At 33.9% G+C, this 17,415-nt stretch overlaps 1 protein-coding gene across 1 annotated transcript in view; it reads left to right on the top strand.

Annotated features, from left to right (window-relative positions):
* Nucleotides 1-422: 422 nt before the first annotated feature.
* LOC110603690 (nuclear-pore anchor) overlaps nucleotides 423-17,415 on the top strand; it is a 53,326-nt gene continuing 36,333 nt past the window's right edge. The window contains exons 1-14 of the mRNA XM_021741525.2: nucleotides 423-933; nucleotides 1,199-1,345; nucleotides 1,450-1,548; nucleotides 2,827-2,955; nucleotides 3,065-3,157; nucleotides 3,916-3,981; nucleotides 4,459-4,548; nucleotides 4,680-4,757; nucleotides 5,282-5,391; nucleotides 9,545-9,665; nucleotides 9,955-10,047; nucleotides 11,761-11,809; nucleotides 16,329-16,432; nucleotides 16,522-16,590. Of these exons, the coding sequence (XP_021597217.1) occupies nucleotides 628-933; nucleotides 1,199-1,345; nucleotides 1,450-1,548; nucleotides 2,827-2,955; nucleotides 3,065-3,157; nucleotides 3,916-3,981; nucleotides 4,459-4,548; nucleotides 4,680-4,757; nucleotides 5,282-5,391; nucleotides 9,545-9,665; nucleotides 9,955-10,047; nucleotides 11,761-11,809; nucleotides 16,329-16,432; nucleotides 16,522-16,590 (1,554 nt within the window). The 5' untranslated portion in view covers nucleotides 423-627. The remainder of the gene's footprint in view (nucleotides 934-1,198; nucleotides 1,346-1,449; nucleotides 1,549-2,826; nucleotides 2,956-3,064; nucleotides 3,158-3,915; nucleotides 3,982-4,458; nucleotides 4,549-4,679; nucleotides 4,758-5,281; nucleotides 5,392-9,544; nucleotides 9,666-9,954; nucleotides 10,048-11,760; nucleotides 11,810-16,328; nucleotides 16,433-16,521; nucleotides 16,591-17,415) is intronic.

Raw genomic sequence — 17,415 nt, 5'->3', positions numbered from 1 at the left:
GATTTTTACAAAAGTATTTTAGGAAGAATTGTACTTTTAGAAGTTTGACCACCCACTAGCTTTAAACTAATATTTATAATGGATGAAAAAAATGTAATTTTGAATGAACTGAATACATAGAAATTTAAGGATTTAATTTTAAGAATACAAGGACTAATATGTTAATTATGCTAAAACTCAGGGACTCAAGTGTAGTTTACTCAATATAAAATACTTCATTCACATTGGCAAAAATTTAAGTGTTCATAAAAATATTTTAAGTATGGTAAAAATAAATAAAATTTATTGAATGGAGAAAATATAAATAAGTTATAATAGGTTTTTCAAAACTGAAAGTCCTCCGGATTGTTTTGTTGCTACCGACTTGTTAATTGTTAATGATGGCTTGAGACTAAATAGTAAATCTAACCGATCAGCAATTCTATACACGCTACCGCGCCCTGAGGTGTCCGACTGTCCATACACCAAACTAAAGCAACAAATAGGGCTTCCAAAATAACACCCTTCAAATTCCCTCTCCTTAACCCATTTCCCTCCTTTCTATCTACCTCTTGATCCGACCGCTTTATTTGTTCTCTCTGTACAATCAACAATCGATATCCTATCCTATACAGTTAGGGCAGAACGATGCCCCTCTTTATCTCCGACGATGAGCTCGCACGCCACTCTAACGACGTTGGTTACGTTGCGGCCAAGGCTGATGATTTCATCAGAGGTTTACAAGCAGAGCTGGAGACCGTGAGGGCGGCTGCGGATGCTGCCGCAATCACGGCAGAGCAGACTTGCTCGCTTCTTGAGCAGAAGTTCCTGTCTCTGTCGAGCGAATTCTCGAAGCTCGAATCTCAAAACGCCCAACTTCAATCATCGCTGGATGCTCGTCTGTCGGAGCTCGCTGAAGTCCAGGCTCAGAAGCATCAGCTACATTTGCAATCTGTATTATCATTTTCCTTATCTTTTTGTATAGTTTTAATACAAGCAACTTTCATGTTGCTGAACTTTTTCTTTTCAATTCATTCTTGTTATTATAATGTGAAAAAGGCATTATTTCCATTTGCCAATTTCATTTGCAGGCTGTGATATATGTATGTATCTGGGAAAAGAAATGTGCGTTACCATTTGTAAAAGTGAATTCTTAGTCATGTTTGTTTGTTTTCTAAATTTGAACTGAAAATTGTAAATAATTGTGTGATTGCTCCAGATTGGTAAGGACGGGGAGATAGAGAGGTTGACAATGGAGGTCTCGGAGGTGCATAAGTCAAAGAGGCAGTTGATTGAGTTGATGGAGCAGAAGAATTCAGAAATTAGTGAGAAGAATACCACAATCAGTAGCTATCTTGATAGAATAGTAAGTTACTTTCTGGTTTTTATTATATTAATTTCTTGGGTCATGTTATCTTGGTTGGTTAGCCATAATTTTGGGCTAAATGCCTCTTTTTGGTGATTGTGAAGGTCAACTTGACTGACAATGTGGCACAGAAGGAGGCTCGAGTAAGTGAAATTGAGGCAGAGTTGGCACGTTCTGTTGCCAACTGTGCTCGTCTTTCACAGGTTTGTTCTGTAATATTATACACTTTTTTAATAAAGAAAAGGAAAATTATATTTTCTAGTGGTTTTCTGGTGAAAATCTTGCTCTCTCTATCTCTAATTATTATTAGTTCTTTTAATCTTATGTTGGCAATTACTTTTTTGGAGGACCCCCTCCCTCTTCCCTCTCCCCCCTTAGTTGTCTTGGTGCAAAACAATTCATATGTGGTTAACACAGTTGACAAGTATATGGAACAAAAGGCTTGGTTGCTTGCTGCTTATAGTAGGCTAGTGGCAGGATCTAGAGTAGGAGTTGGTAAAGACTTACTACTTTTGTGAAGATTATCTTCTTGCACGTAATTTTGAGATTTCATTATTTATTCACATATGATTCTTAAAATTCTGCATGGTTGTAACTGTTTGAAATTCAACCTTACAAGCACTCTTTGTTCAGGTGGCATAGGCCATAAAAATACAGTATAGACCACTTTGTTCTTTCAGCCAGCTTTCTTTACTCTATATCCAAGTGTTCCTTCATTGATAAGGTCTATTTAAAAATATGGAGTCTGAATTTTATGTCAAACAATCTTTTTTTAAAAATTCCAAATATGTTTACTAATATTTTGTGTGTGCCTTTTGAAGTATATATATTGTGTCAAGATATCAATATGTTTTCCTTCAGGAATCCCTGGTGATTTCAAGATTAAAATTTAGTGCCTCTGTGCTTTATTAGTTATTGTAGTGAATGGTACATTGCTATTCACAATAGGATTTGGATCCTAATGCAGAAGTGGGAACCACAGTGTTACATTAACCTAAACAATGATTGCAGTAGTATCTTAGATGCCATTACAAATGTGAAATTTTACTAAAGAGCACTGAAAATAAAACAATTAGAGCTTATTTTAGACATATAATATTAAACCCAAATGATCTCTTCATCAGAATTGTGCAAGTATGGCTTTTTCTTAAATGATAAATTTTCTTTTTATTTATGCCTGTTGAATTTCTTTTGTACGCATGTGGAGGGTGTGGAAAAGTCTCCTTTCCTTGGTTTTAGGAGGCTTTTCATACTCTGTTTTGTATCTGTATTTCCCCCCTCTGTAAAAACTTTTTGTCATTGAAAGAAGGAAAGGAAATGATGCAGTTATTGGTATTGATGTGTCCCAGTTCTTGTTAGCATTAATTCTTATGAATCTAATTTCAAATGTACTTTCTTCTTTCACGGATTAAGGTGTTTTTTTACATTGGACATTTTTCGAGGGGGTTAGTGTTTAATAAGTCATATCTGGACCTGAGCAGGAGAAAGAACTTATTGAGCGGCATAATACTTGGTTAAATGAGGAGTTGACTGCCAAAGTTGACAGTCTCATTGAGCTGCGTAGAACACATGCTGATTTTGATAAAGAAATGTCTGCTAAGCTTGTAGATGTAAGTATGCTTGTTAAACATTTTCTAGAGTCCTGGTTTTTTCTAGCAAGTAATTGTTATTAAGCTACTCTATTTAAACGATCATAATGGTTGTTTTCATCTTTTTCAGGCTGAGAGGCAATTCAATGATTGCTCTAGCTCTTTAAAGTGGAATAAAGAAAGGGTCAAAGAGTTGGAATTGAAGTTAACATCCCTGCAAGAGGTTGGTTTTATCTATTTAAATTTGTGTTTTATGCTGTTCCTTTGGTGTTGGCAGTTTTATTAAGTCTAGAGACGACATTGAGTCGAGAGGCTATCCCATTTCCTTTGGCGAGAGGTGAGGCAAGGGCTTTTTCGAACTAAGGTGGTGTAGCCTAAATTTAAATGCACACACAATAATACATACATACAAACAACTAGACATCATACATGCATAAATAGTGGAAAAAAAATAAAAACATGCTGCCATGGTGCCATTTTGGAAAGGGAAAAAGAGAATGGGTCTATGGAAGAAGAAAAAAAGTGTTAACGAAGAAAGGAGAGAAGAGAAGAGGAGAAAAAAAATTAGGAATGTGCTGCTGCACAGATCCAGCAGGGAGAAAGAGAGGAAGAGGAAGAGAAATGAAGGAGGAGAAGAGGAGAGAGGGGGAGAAAAGAGAGACATCACCTGCAGGCTACCATTAGGAGAGCGAGAGAGAGGAATAAAATAGTCCTTGGGGCTGCTGGTGTTTGAAACGGATTGGGAGAGGCTTGCTTCTTCTTCTTCTTCTTTTTCTTTTTTTTTAAAATTTTTTTTTTTCTGTTTTTATTAAAGAAAGTTGCTTTAGTGAGGTGACCCCTCTAAGGCCTCTTGCCTAGTGCCTCAGTGGTTAGAGGCACTCACCTCTGGAATGGTGCTTCACCTCACCTGGTGCCTTTTGGTGCCTTTGATGATACTGGTTGTTGGCTACCTTATGAATATATTTTGGTTCACCTGTGAAGGAGTTATGCTCAAGCAAAGATGCTGCTGCTGCAAATGAGAAGCGATTTTCTGCTGAAATCTCAACAGTATGTTCTATAAGTATTTGCATTCCTTTTTCTCTGTCTCCCTCTTTATGGTTTTTGTTTTTTTGCTTGGGGATGGGTGAGTTGGGTTTGCAATTCAGAAGGAAGTTCCACATTTGTGTGTTTTTCACATGATGTCTTCTCTTTCTGTTGTTTAGTTTCTTCTTTGCATTTTTAGCTTCTATTTTGCTAATGGAGCTTTTCCATGTTTTGTACTATAATTTGGATGGCATCTGTGGTTCCATTTTACTGCTTTTACTGGATACAAAAGAAATAGGTTCATGCAGTTGACCCTGATTGACAATTCTCAATGATGACCAGTAGAGTTGATATTGTTCTCTGTATTTTGTTCTTGAAATCTATTAACCTTTTTCATGCTGCTTTGACTTTCTAGCTGCTCATTTTTTTTGGCTGAAGATTATGGTCCTATGTCTTGTAAATAGTGATGATTTATCATTTCTTTTTATCTTCAAATTTTAGATAAATAAGCTTGTTGAGTTATACAAAGAAAGCTCCGAGGAATGGTCCCGGAAGGCAGGAGAACTTGAGGGCGTAATCAAAGCTCTGGAAGTGAGTTTTAACTCCATCTACCTTCACACCTCTGTCTTTCCCCATTAACTTGGTCAAATGTAGCAATGTAGACATCATAAAAATATTTTTGCTTTTTCAAATTTGCTAATTTTTGTTGCTAATGCAAGCAGACTCATTTAAGTCAAGTTGAAAATGATTACAAAGAGAGACTTGAAAGGGAAGTATCTGAAAGAAATCAATTGGAAAAGGTACTGCTATCTTTTACTTTACTTTCTGTGTGTTGTTCATTTTATTGGCGTGGCAGTGGATGTTATAATGGTCTCCTTCCATTGTAAAGATTCTTATAGTCTTATAGTCGCTCTAAAAGTCATTGCTGTTGATTTGAATCCTGGTATCGCTTTAATGGATGTTCTTTTGTTGTTCTTGCAAACAAGAAACTTTGGATATTTAATATTTTGTACTTTTTGAAAAATATTTCTTACAGTTATGGGTCTTTAAGCATGATGCAAACTGTGCTAACTGGTTGTAACATAAATAAAATTTGAATTTCAGCGAACGGGGTTGAGACAATTGTTTCTAATTTTTTGCGTGCTTCAACTCTTTTTGGCTTCTAATAATTGCTATTATATCTGTTCACCAAGTTTTCCCCTTTCCTTTGCTACGGAAAAAAGTCTTGAGATTATTATTATTATTATAATTTTTTTGGGGGTGGGGGGACAGGTTATGATCAATACTTTTTAAGTTTCTTATGTGGTTTATTTGTTGGTTATAGGAGGCAGCAGATTTGAAGAATAAGCTTGAAAAGTGTGAGTCTGAGGTTGAAAGTAATAGGAAAGCTAATGAGCTGAATCTTCTTCCTTTCGGTGGTTTGACTGTAGAAAGGTTTGTATATTATCTAATGAAACAGTGTGCTGTTTTTGTTTTCTCCACAGTAATAATTCCTATTGGTTTTTGCCTAGTCTGTTTGAGATACCCAGTAAAATAGCGGGAAAATATATCTGCCACGATTCCTATTTTTCTTGTTCTATTCCTAGAATTTCTTGTTTTGAGGTAGATTGATGCTTTCAAAAGTTCTTGGAAGGAGGAAGTCTAATGAGTACTGATGGAGCTTGGGTGCTGAGGGTGTGCCATGGCCCCCCCTCCCTAAATTTGTGAATTTTTTCTTTACACGTGTTAAAAAATATGATAGCTATAGATGTATCGTAGCACTACCATTATTCAATACAGTCAGCTTTTTTATTGGGGTTACATATTTCAATTTTCTTTTGAGATGCGGACATTTTGGAATGTGTACATCTGCTGCTAGTAATGTCAGCATGACCACTAATTCCTTTGAATTGTGGAATCAAATAACGGCTTACCTTATATATAATGGGATTTTTAGGAGCCATTACCCATTTCACTGTTATTTACAAGCCCCCCCCCCACCCCCCCAACAATCTGCAGGTGTAATGGCCGTTACTAGTAACAGCTGTTACCAATAATTTGCCTCTTCATAATTTTGTTGCCTACATAATTAATTTAGCTGTAAATTTAAGTAATGATAATGACATTTAAGAATGATAGATCTATGGTTTTTATTTGATGTATTTATGATTATTATATAGTTGTTTAACTTAATCTTACTTGTATCTACCAATATCTATTCATTTCATGAACTTGGCAATTTTTTTAAAAAAAATTTTGTAGCCAGGCTGTTACTGTTACATTACAATTGTTATGGGCATGTTTCTGTTACCTGCAGCGCGAATGCAACTGCCACCACGTTTTAAAACTGTGCTAATTTGGTGTTATGTTTAGATGATAATACTGGTTAGTTTTTATTATTATTGTTAGGGAAAATTACTACTTGGTCCCTGTGGTACAGACAAACTCACTACTTAATCCCTGAATTTTTAAAAGCACATTAAAACATCCCTCACGTTTTAAAATTCACATTAAAACATAAGCTCACATGGCTTCACTCTTCTGTTAGTCCATATTAATTTTCATATATCCCTCCATTGCGTTTTAGCTCTGCAACTCTTACCTCACATGCAATAGAGCCTAAGAAGGGCTGCTTGCTTCTCGATTTATCCCTCAAACGCTACCTAACATCAAATGCTGTTGCCAATACCTCTCATCTAGAGTCGATGGCATGGCCGTTCGGGGAAGCTGAACCCGTCCAATTGTTTGTGAAAATGATGAATTCGGAAGCTCCACCCTTAGAAATCAATGCAGATGCTAATGATACTATAAAGATTGTCTGAGAAAATTCTAGTTACGGAACAAAAATTATTTTATGAAACAAGGCAGCTAGAGCATTGGGATACGCTTAAAGAGTGCTTAATTCAAAACAAAGCTTTCCTTGAGTTGATGGTTAGATGGGATGACAAGGACGACCCATCGACACTTCCCCAAATGATTCATCAAATGATTTCAAACATTTGTCGCATGTGCCAAGGTGAATTTGATTCCAAATACGAAGATCGCCAAGCGTTGGATCGCTTGAGTGAAGAGAATTCAGATATTCTTTCTTTGTATTCTGTCCCTGCCTTGGACCTTCAACAATGCTTTGTTAATTTTACACCATTTGCAAGAGAGATGTAACAAATTAGGGATTTTAATTTGGTTTAGGATTTTAAATATTACAAGAAGATTATTTTCAGAATATAAATTTTCTCTCTCATCCTTTCTCATCAAAACTAATGGCATTAGGTATAAAAACTAACGGCAGGGACTAACTAGTTGAATTATTAAAATATGAGAGATGTTTTAATGTGTGTTTTAAAATCCATGAACTAAGTAGTGAGTTTTCCTATACCATAGGGACTAAGTAGTAATTTTTCCTTATTATTATTATTATCATCCTTATTATTTAGTGCTACATTGTTTGCTCCCTCTCTGTCAAATTATTTTAAGATAATCATCTGCTATACAATGGGCTATGCTTGCTCATTGTTCTTTCTCCTCTATTTCCTGAGATACCAAAATATTAGGTGGATACAAGATGTCGTACTACAATGCGCTTTGTTTATGGTGATCTCTATTGCTTGTGCCTAGAGTCAAAGTGCTGGTCATACTATACCATACTTTGTGTTTATGGTTATCTGAGTTGCGCGTCTCTTGATCCAAAGTGTAAGAAAGAATTTTTTTTCCAATATCTTTGTGGGTGTGGAAAGAACTTAAAAATTTAACTGGTGTTATCAATAATGGATAGATTAAATTCATAACAAACAAAGTATATTTATTTGTCATCTGATCTCCCCCTATCTTATCTTATCTCTAGTATCTTATCTTGTCTTATGTATTTATTATTAGATTTCTGTTATCTAATTTTAGGAGTTTTTTATCTAATAGTTGATTGTATTAGGCTTCTACTCTAATTAGAAGTATTATGATAGTATGGATCTCCACTATATAAGCGCTTTATTTTTATTCAATAAAGCAAGTAGAATTTATTCCTAAAATTGTGAGATTTAAGACTTTCATTAATGAGTTTGAAGTATTAAGAGCTCCCTCTAATGAGCTCCTTTCCTATCAACCATATCGTGATGTTATCCATAATTCGGGACCATAACAAATGGAGACTTAAATTTAAAGAGGGGCTTGTTCCCTATTATGGTCTTTGGTCACGGTCTCTGGTCACGGAATTGCGTCATTGGATGATTGATAGAAAAGAAGCTCATTATAGGGAGCTCTTAATATCTCAAGTTTAAAAAAAACAGAGTCTTAATCTCACTATTCTTAGAATAAATCTGCATCTTTTATTGAATAAAATAAACTCCTTTTTTAGTGGTCCTAGAACTTCTAATCAAATTAGAAGTCTAATACAAGTAATGATTAAATTTAGGATAAAATAATAGAAAATATGATAAGATAAGATAATGGAAAATCTGAAAAAGTAACTAGTAAATAAATAAGATCTGTTTATTATGGATTTAGGCTATCCATTATACATAACATCACTCTACTCCTGAAAATGGAGCCTCATTGAAGGATTGAATTAGTTCAAAAATTTGCTGAGCTAAGTCATTAAAATGTGCATCAAATTGTTGCATGAAAGAGTTCAGCTACGCTTCTAGATTTATTGAAATATCCATAACGACAGACTCTGATATCAAGTTGTTATGGTTCCGGATCACAGATCGCGTTATTGGAGGATTGATAGAAAAGGAGATCATTGGAGGGAGCTCTTAACACTTCAAGACTAAAAAAAGAGAGTCTCAATCTCACAATTCTTAGAATAAATATGCTTCCTTTATTGAATAAAATAAACTCCTTTTACAGTGGAGGTCCAAGAACTTCTAATCAAAGTAGAAGTCTAATACAAGCAACTATTAGATTTATGATAAGATAATAGAAAATATGATAAGATAATGAGAAATTTAAAAAGAAAATACTAGATAAATAAAATCTGTTTGTTATGGATTTAGGGTATTCATTATCCATAACATTCCCAATCATGGTTGTGGCCGCGATGATGCTTGTGTTCGCATGTAATGGGAATGGGGATGACTCGAAATTTACATGATTCCGCGTTAACACATCAGTAACTGACTGTTGCTACATATTTTGTTAATTAAAATTGCATATTATAGTAAACTAATAAATGTTGACAAAGTTAACTATTTTGTTTAACATAAAAATAACTGATGACAATTGATCATTACTTACTCTTTTCTTGATGGCTTTTGCTAAATAAAATCAAACATTAAATTAAACTGGTGGAATTTTGAAGTTGAGTTGAGGAAAAACTTTACATTGATGCTGGAGGTGGCTACAATTTCGGAAACACAAGTTGTGCAAGCTTGCTTGATCTTTTTCTTTGTCATGTGAATGCAATTAGTTTTAACTCTAATTTAGTCTCTAGGATTGTCCACACCCAAACCATGGCATTTTGTGACATTTGATGAATGATTCATGGTTGAACTGATTTGTTAGATGTGTATTTTATTTGTTATGGAGTTGCTTTCCATTAATCATTTACAATGTTTGGGTATATTTTTGTGTTGCTATTTCATTTGTGTAATTTTAGTTGATTCTTTTGTTTCAGATGGAAGGATCCATATGATTCTAGTAACATTGTTGATGATAACAACACACTTGTGCCTAGGATTCCGGTTGGTGTTTCAGGAACGGCATTAGCAGCTTCTCTTCTTCGTGATGGTTGGAGTGTGAGTTATAAAATCTTGCATATGTGATTGGTTTCAGAATGTAGATTATTTAATTTTATTTTTTCGGGCATATACTATCCAGTATTTGAAGCCCACTGGCTCGACTAATCCATATTAAACGCTCCCTCCCAAGTTTTAAAGGCCCTCCATACCAAAAACCTCTCGTTAAGGGAGAAAGGATATGTGCCATCCGATCTCACCTCCTGGGAGTAGAATATGGATGTTAATTTGTGGAAGTTTGATTTTTATTTTCTCTTCTTTTTTATTTTATTTTTTAAATGTTTGCTAGCTGGCTAAGATGTATGCGAAATACCAAGAAGCTGTTGATGCTCTTCGTCATGAGCAGTTGGGGAGGAAGGAATCTGAAGCAATCCTACAGCGGGTATTGTTTGCATAATGTCTTCATTTTTGCATATTTAGGCTTTAATCAGGTTCATTGATCAGTGATCACATGCTGTTATTGTGTTGATATTATTATGTATTTGGGCTCCATGCTCTGAGCATACATTTTGGATTGTAAAGCTTATTAATGAAATCAGTACAAACTATATAAAATAATTTTCATGAAATATAGTTGTAGCTTGAAAGTCAAAAACATGAGTCATCAATTAACTCTTTATTAAGAATAAAATTCAAAAAGCAAGCAGTTGAATTGCTAAGATGCAAGAAGTCATCCAGAAGATCCCATTTGTTTTTGCTTTAACTTGCTTAATTTAATGTTGGGTTTGTTTTGATGTTAAAAAATTGTTGGCAAGAGTAATATTTTAGGGTGAAGCAATTAAGAGAGCATAGAGAAGGAATAAAATAGTTTAAGGAATGACAGTTATGTTTGGTTCAAAGTGAATTCTGTAGTTATTTATTTTATTATATATATGTTATTAAGTTTAGCTGTTACAAATGCTTGTAAAATTAATTAAATATTTTTCTACCCTTGCATTCTTCCCCCCTTTGACCTGGCAAGAGGGGTTTAACTGTTAACCCTTCCTTGAAAACCTTTTAACAATAAGCTTACTACTTCAACATTCCATCTTTCCAATGCATTCAAGTGACCCTGGGCATATTCAGTCCACTTGCAGTTGTCTTTCTGTTAGGCATGAAATTTGCCGGTGACATTTCAAATTTTGAATGCCCTTTAGGAAAAGAAAGCACTTCCTCAAATGTCTAACCTCTTAGTCATCTTATAATTTGGGTCCTAAAAATGATAGTGTTAGCACCTGAAGGGGCTTCTGAGCATGTCAACTGCCACGCTTGCCTTAGGCATGAGTGCTTGAGAAAGGAATGTCTATGGTAATAAGCAAATAAGATAGAACAGAGGGTCTTTCCTTGTCTTGTTAGAACTAATACTCATTGTCCTAAAAACTTGACCTTGAATTCCTCCATAAAAAAGATATCATAACTAGTTTTACAATTCTGCATAGAAAAGAAAGCATTAGTTGCCAAGCACACTTCCTTTTTTGATAATAATACCTATCTTCATTTTATAGAATTAATCCCTAGGTTTCTGTGCAAGCAAGTATAAATATGATGCAGGCAATTACATGCAAGTATGTGGTAGTCTTTGCAGCATGTAGCTAGTAGTTATAGGTCTTGTCCAAAAAATAAAGTAGAATAAAAAGGTGATATCTTATTGTACCTAATAAAAATTTTGACATTTACAACTTGAAGGAAATTAAGTAAAAATTTATGCCAAATTGTGCAAGCAACAATGGCTTATTGACTTGAAAAATTTATTGAGGAATTTCAAACATTAGAAAGGGGTAAAATCATAAAATTTATATTTGTCATTTTGTCAAATTGAGGTATGCTGTAGAAAATTTAGGTCTTGCCATGCAAAATCATAAAACCATATTGATTTTTGTTGTTGAGCACAACTTGACATGATTGTACTTGATTCAAAGTTTTGTATGTTTTGTATTATTTAAACACTTACAACATATGAAATTCTGCAATCTAGCTTGCTAGTTTAATGACAATGTTTTATGCCTTGCAAAACTATCTTTTACTTTTTTCTTTTTGGACGTACTATTTCTTAGATGATAGATTCCTATCAATTCTTGTTTGCTTTAAGGTCTTAAAGAGGTGGTTCTTTTTTTAGGTCTTATGTGAGCTAGAAGAGAAAGCTGGAATCATTTTGGATGAACGAGGTATGCCTGCATTTCAAAAACTGAAAAATGGTTGGTTTTTGTTTCCTAGGTTTTTTAAGTTCTAAATTTTAATTTTGGGAAATTGGCCCAAAACTTCTTAGCGGTTAAATTAATGTGCTGATAGTAGTCTCTTAGAGTTTTATTTTTATTTTTTAGTGATAATTTTTTTATGAAAGATATAAAAAAATGAAAAATTAGAAAAAAAAAATATTCATGCTGAATAGTTGGTCAATTTAGGTAGAATCTTCAGGTTAATTTTCCCAGATTTGAATTTTGGTTCTCCAATCCTTTTATTTTTTTTGCCATGTTTCTATCTTATATCAGTGTTGTTAATGGCGAAAAAAAGGCGTGAGGCGAGGCGAGGCGCCACCCCTCACGTTGCCTAACTGATGCGAGGTGCCCTGCACAAAGGCGACGCCTCACTGAAGCTAAGCAATTTATTTTTTAAAAAAATAAAATATGCTTCTAAACAACAAAAGAGATTCCTGGTCTCTTTTTGTCTCTTTCAAATAGCAGATAACACTTCCATAACAACCAAAATGAAAACTTCTTGCTCTTTTTTTGCTCCTAATACCATCAGCCAGATATGTCTCTCCTCTCTCTCTCTCTTTTTTCTTCTTCCTCCCCTCTTCTTTCCCTACTGGACTTGCATAGCAGTGTGTTTCTTTTTTTTAATTTTTCTCTCTTCTCCTTTTTTCCTTTCTCTTTCTCATCCTCTCTTTTTCTGTTTGCAAGACCTAGCACAACAACCAATCCTTTTTCACCCTTCCTTTGTTTTTTAATTTTTCTCTCTTCTTCTATCTGCAAATAGTATATATATTTCATTTGAGCACGACCCAAATTGACTCAAATAACTTTTGCAACCATTTTCTATTTGGCCCAAAAAGGTTAATGCAAGTTATTTAGTAGTTTTATGCTACCTATTATATATTTCCATTAATGCTAATGCATCTTTGATGTGGGATTTATTTTTTTCCTTTTGAATATGGGTGTTCATTGAAGTGTTTATGTGTCTATATATGTGTATTGAAAATTCTTTGTCGCCTTTTCTAAAAAGGCTTTGTCTTGCCCCTCACCTCTCGCCTAAGACGATAGTGGATCCTGTTGCCGTTGTCGTCTCTCGCTTTGATAACATTACTATCTATGGATTCTCTTCCAATTTAATTTTGGGTGCTGTTGTGACACAAGTTGAGCCATATATTTTGAAGTGAAAATGAGTAAAACCACATGGTACTTTATTGTATTGTCCCTTTTGAAAATATTGAAAATATTAAGGAAAATATTGATTAACAATTATACTTTGTTTGCCACGTTTGCATTTTCTAATAGCGTTTGGAAATTGCCGGCATGTTTGTCAGCTTGAGATTCGAATCGGGAATCAAAATATTCATTTTATGAATCGAGAATCGAATCGAAAGATTCGATGACAATTTTTAAAGTCAATTAAAAAATACATCACAATGACATATTTTGATAAATATAGAATTATCATTTATCTAATTAGAAATATTCTTTATAATAGGATATTATGTATTTATTATTTCTATAGTAAATTATGAATTTTGGAGTTGTAGACAAAAGTTATCAATATCATTATATATATGCTGAAACACTCATCTAAATTTCATTGAATGATTAAACAACAAAAAAAGATAACAAGTTAGAATATTATTAATATAAATTGTCATAACATGACGACTACAATTTGTTAAGTAAATTAATTAAAAAAATCAAGCAAAAGGAGAGGAAAAAGAATAGGCGGCAGAAGACGAATAGTTAAGTTTTATGTACAGTTTTTATATCAAAAACGAAGGGGACCTTAAATTTTGAAAATGTAAGGTCTGATGAACTCTTTATAAATAATTATTGGGCGAAGACTCGGTTTATTCATATTAATTCATCTGATTCACTATAGATTTAGTCACAATTCCTGTACCTTTGCAATGTACTCGATAGATTCGAATTGCTAAGATGTGGAATCGAATTGAGAATCGTAAAGTTTGAATCAAGAATTGTAAGATTCAAGTACATTTAAGATTCATTCTATAGATTCAAATCGAGAATCGTAAGATCCACTATTTGCTAACAGCGTGTTACCACAAGTTACTATTTTGATACAAATTGAACCACAAAGCCTGAAATGTACTTTTCTTGAGTTTTAATGTTTAATAAGGGTTGTACGCTGATTGAACTGTCACATTTTTCATCCTAAATGCTTTTTTGATAATATTATATTATATTGTTTAATTAATAATCTTGTATAAGTTAACATTATTCTTGCTAAAATTGAATTCAACGTTAATATATTAAATTAATGTTACCTGAATAAATATAATCCTCCGTAAATTAATTTAGTGGATATTTATTCTCCAAAATTGACTATTCAAAAACATCAGTAATAAACTTGCATTATCTATAACAATAATTTGGAATTATAATTTCGAGAAACTTGCATTATCTATTACTTTACCTTGGAAGCGTGTTTGGAATTAGTTCTAACCATGCTCTTTTCTTGGGAACTTAGAGGTTTTGGACTATTTGCAATTTTAGGAGTGATTAGCTTGGAAAATAGGTTTATTTTTATGTAATGGTTGACCACCAGTTGACACATTGTGATTGGAGTAGGAGTTGGAGGAGAACCTTTTGTTCAATTTTTGGGTAATAGTTGGTTTGACAGAGGGGCATTATTGCACTGGTGTTTTTTTTTTCCCAATTGTCTCTGGAAAAAAAAATTGTTCATCAGTTGATTTGGAGGGAAATGAATTGGAGAGACTTTGAGGGTGAAGAAATAGCATCTCTTTGATATGCTGGCCAACCTTTTAGTGTGTTTCTAAAGGATTTTGCTAATTCTCCCCTCCCCCCCTCCCACCCACCCAAAACCCAAAAAAAAAAAAGAAATAAAATACGCACAAAAAACTCAACACAGACAAAAAAGAAAAGACGTGATATCAGAAATAGGTTGATTGACCAAAACTATTCCAATTTCGGTGAATATTTTCGGCTTCAACTGGTGCCTTTAATTTATCAATTGTATGTCAAAATTTCACATTTAAAATAATTTGTCAAATTCACTGAAAAAACTTTTATTGTTAAATTGGAAAAAAAAACGTTTTGTAGTAGAAAAAAAAGGCATTTTCAACTCTTATTTTCTCTCTGCCCCTCCATCTTTCTTCCCCACCCTCTTTCTCTCTTGCCGACCTTATTTGCTTGTAAAAATTGGTTACTTCAATTGCCATCCGTTCTCTCCCAAAGAATCCACTTCCCTTATTCCCATATTCATGAACTCATTGGCCATTCTACTGGGACACTACAGGCTGTTGAGAAACCCACCATATCATCCTTCCATAATTAAAAGCAGCCTTTGGAATGAGGGGCTGATTGATATCAAGTGTTTTAGGATTTTCTGCAACTATACTAGCTTAATGGAATGGCAAAAAATTATAGAGTTAGGAGCTTTAGGAATGGAAATTTATATGGAAATGGGTGATTTATGTTTAAGAAATAGCCGATGATTCAATCTGCAATGCAATTTTGGCTAAACAACTCTCTACTGCACATACAGAAAAAATAAAATGAAACAGAGAATCCAGAGAGCAAACAGAAGCAGCTCTTAGCTCGGCTAAAAACCGAAGTACAAGACACGCCTCTTGTTCTACTGTTAACTAATTATTTATAGCTTCCCTCTTCTGCAATTGCTGCTTCTTCAGTATGCAGTTACTGGGTTGCTCATCCCTTCTACTAGAATCTTGCACCTTGCTACTAGAATCTTCTGCTGATGCTGGGTCCCTATCCTCTTGATCTCTTGGCGGCTCAATTTCTTACTGCTGTATACCTCAGCCTTGCAGGTCCAGGACTCCAGGTCCATCATTCTTCATCTTCACCAAATCTGCATAATTCATATAAGATAAGCTGTGTAAACTGACAAGGTTTTTAAGGAGATCCACGGGCAGTGTTAACTCATGGGTGCTTGTGAATATGCAAAATTCACATTAAAGTTGGTTCCTAGGATATTCGAGGAAGGGCACATCTGCATATCCCATATTTGTTTAAGGTTGTTTTCATTATTCCATGTGATTGTTGATATGAGGTCATTGAGAATTGGCAAAATAATACATGGATACATTATCAGAGATAAGGGAAAAGGGAAGGAGGTGGGAAGAAGAGAGGGAGTTATAAAATTGTCTTCTTCACTTACGGCAATTTTTGTGTGTATATATGATCAATTTGAATGAAATGAAATTGCTAAGGTTTTATTGCAAATATGAAAGGTTGAAGACATACACTAAAATTGAAATTTGTGCAAAAGTTTGTCTCTAGTTGGTGAAACAGTTATAAAGATAAAAAGACATTTGTTTTATATTCTTCTTTATTTTATACTAGCAATGATATGTCTGGATGATATAATCACATGAACTGTCATATGGAATGTTTGTGGTTTTTTTTTATGTTCTGCATATGATGGCTTTTTATGGTGCTTATTTATGCGCACCGAGTACTGATAATTTTGTTGATTATGTAGCTGAATATGATAGAATGGCAGAATCATACTCGGTCATCAACCAAAAGTTGCAGCATTCAATTTCTGAGCAGGCAAATCTAGAGAAAACAATCCAAGAATTGAAGGTTTATATCATATATGTCTTGAATATAAAAAAAAGTATTTGTTGTGTAGCTACTTCTGTTGATGATGGCTCATATCTTTTGTTCTCCAGGCGGATGTAAGGAGGCATGAACGGGAGAACAATTTGGCTCAAAAGGAGATTATTGATCTTCAGAAACAGGCAATGAGATTAGTCTTTTTTTCCCCAATCTTCTTTAATTAATTTTGCATAGAGGATCGTTGCACCCTCTTGCATTCCATTATGAGAGTCTAATTCTATGTAATGTAGAATAATTGGCTTGAGAAATTGTGGCAACTAAGTGATGCAGGAGCATGTCTCTAGTAGGATTTTCTGTTTTCTGTTATTTTGTTCCTTTTTTTTGGGGGTCAAATAAATAGGCACATTCTTGGCATGTGAATTTGGAAATCAGAGAGAGGGTTAAGATGAAAATGGCTTTAGTTTTAAGGATGGGCTTTACTATGTTGTCTAACACCAATATATTTAGTTGGTTAAAATTGTTTTACAGGCAATCAAATTATTAGTAGCGAGGGAGACAAATAAGTTCAACAACATATCCAAAATGCAAATCATGCACATGCATGTAACTCGTAGTTACCAGTTACAAATAAAGTTATAGCCTTACTTCTATAAATGATTCTCTTGCTAGGCACTTAGGGACTGTTAAAAAATGGATAAGTTTTATAGAAAACTTTACTAAGAAATTTAGAAGACAAAATTTCATACTTTTTTTATTTGTTGAAGGACAGAGTTTCATATTCAACTATGCTAGTGGAAGAAAAAGAGCTAAGGGAAGGTTTTAATATGTACTTTTTGTAATAAATGAAATAAAATTTTGAAGTTGTAGGACTAACAACCCTCTAAAAAAGGAATCAACCAAATTGTGTGATTTGATTCATTCGGTTTACCAATTTACTGTTATTTCTTTACATTTAGTCACGGTTCCGATATATTTGCTATTCAATCTATACATTTAAATCACTCGGA

The sequence above is a fragment of the Manihot esculenta genome, chromosome 16 (assembly GCF_001659605.2).
Source record: "Manihot esculenta cultivar AM560-2 chromosome 16, M.esculenta_v8, whole genome shotgun sequence".
NCBI classification, from domain to species: domain Eukaryota; kingdom Viridiplantae; phylum Streptophyta; class Magnoliopsida; order Malpighiales; family Euphorbiaceae; genus Manihot; species Manihot esculenta.
This window is presented reverse-complemented; position numbering and strand designations above follow the sequence as displayed.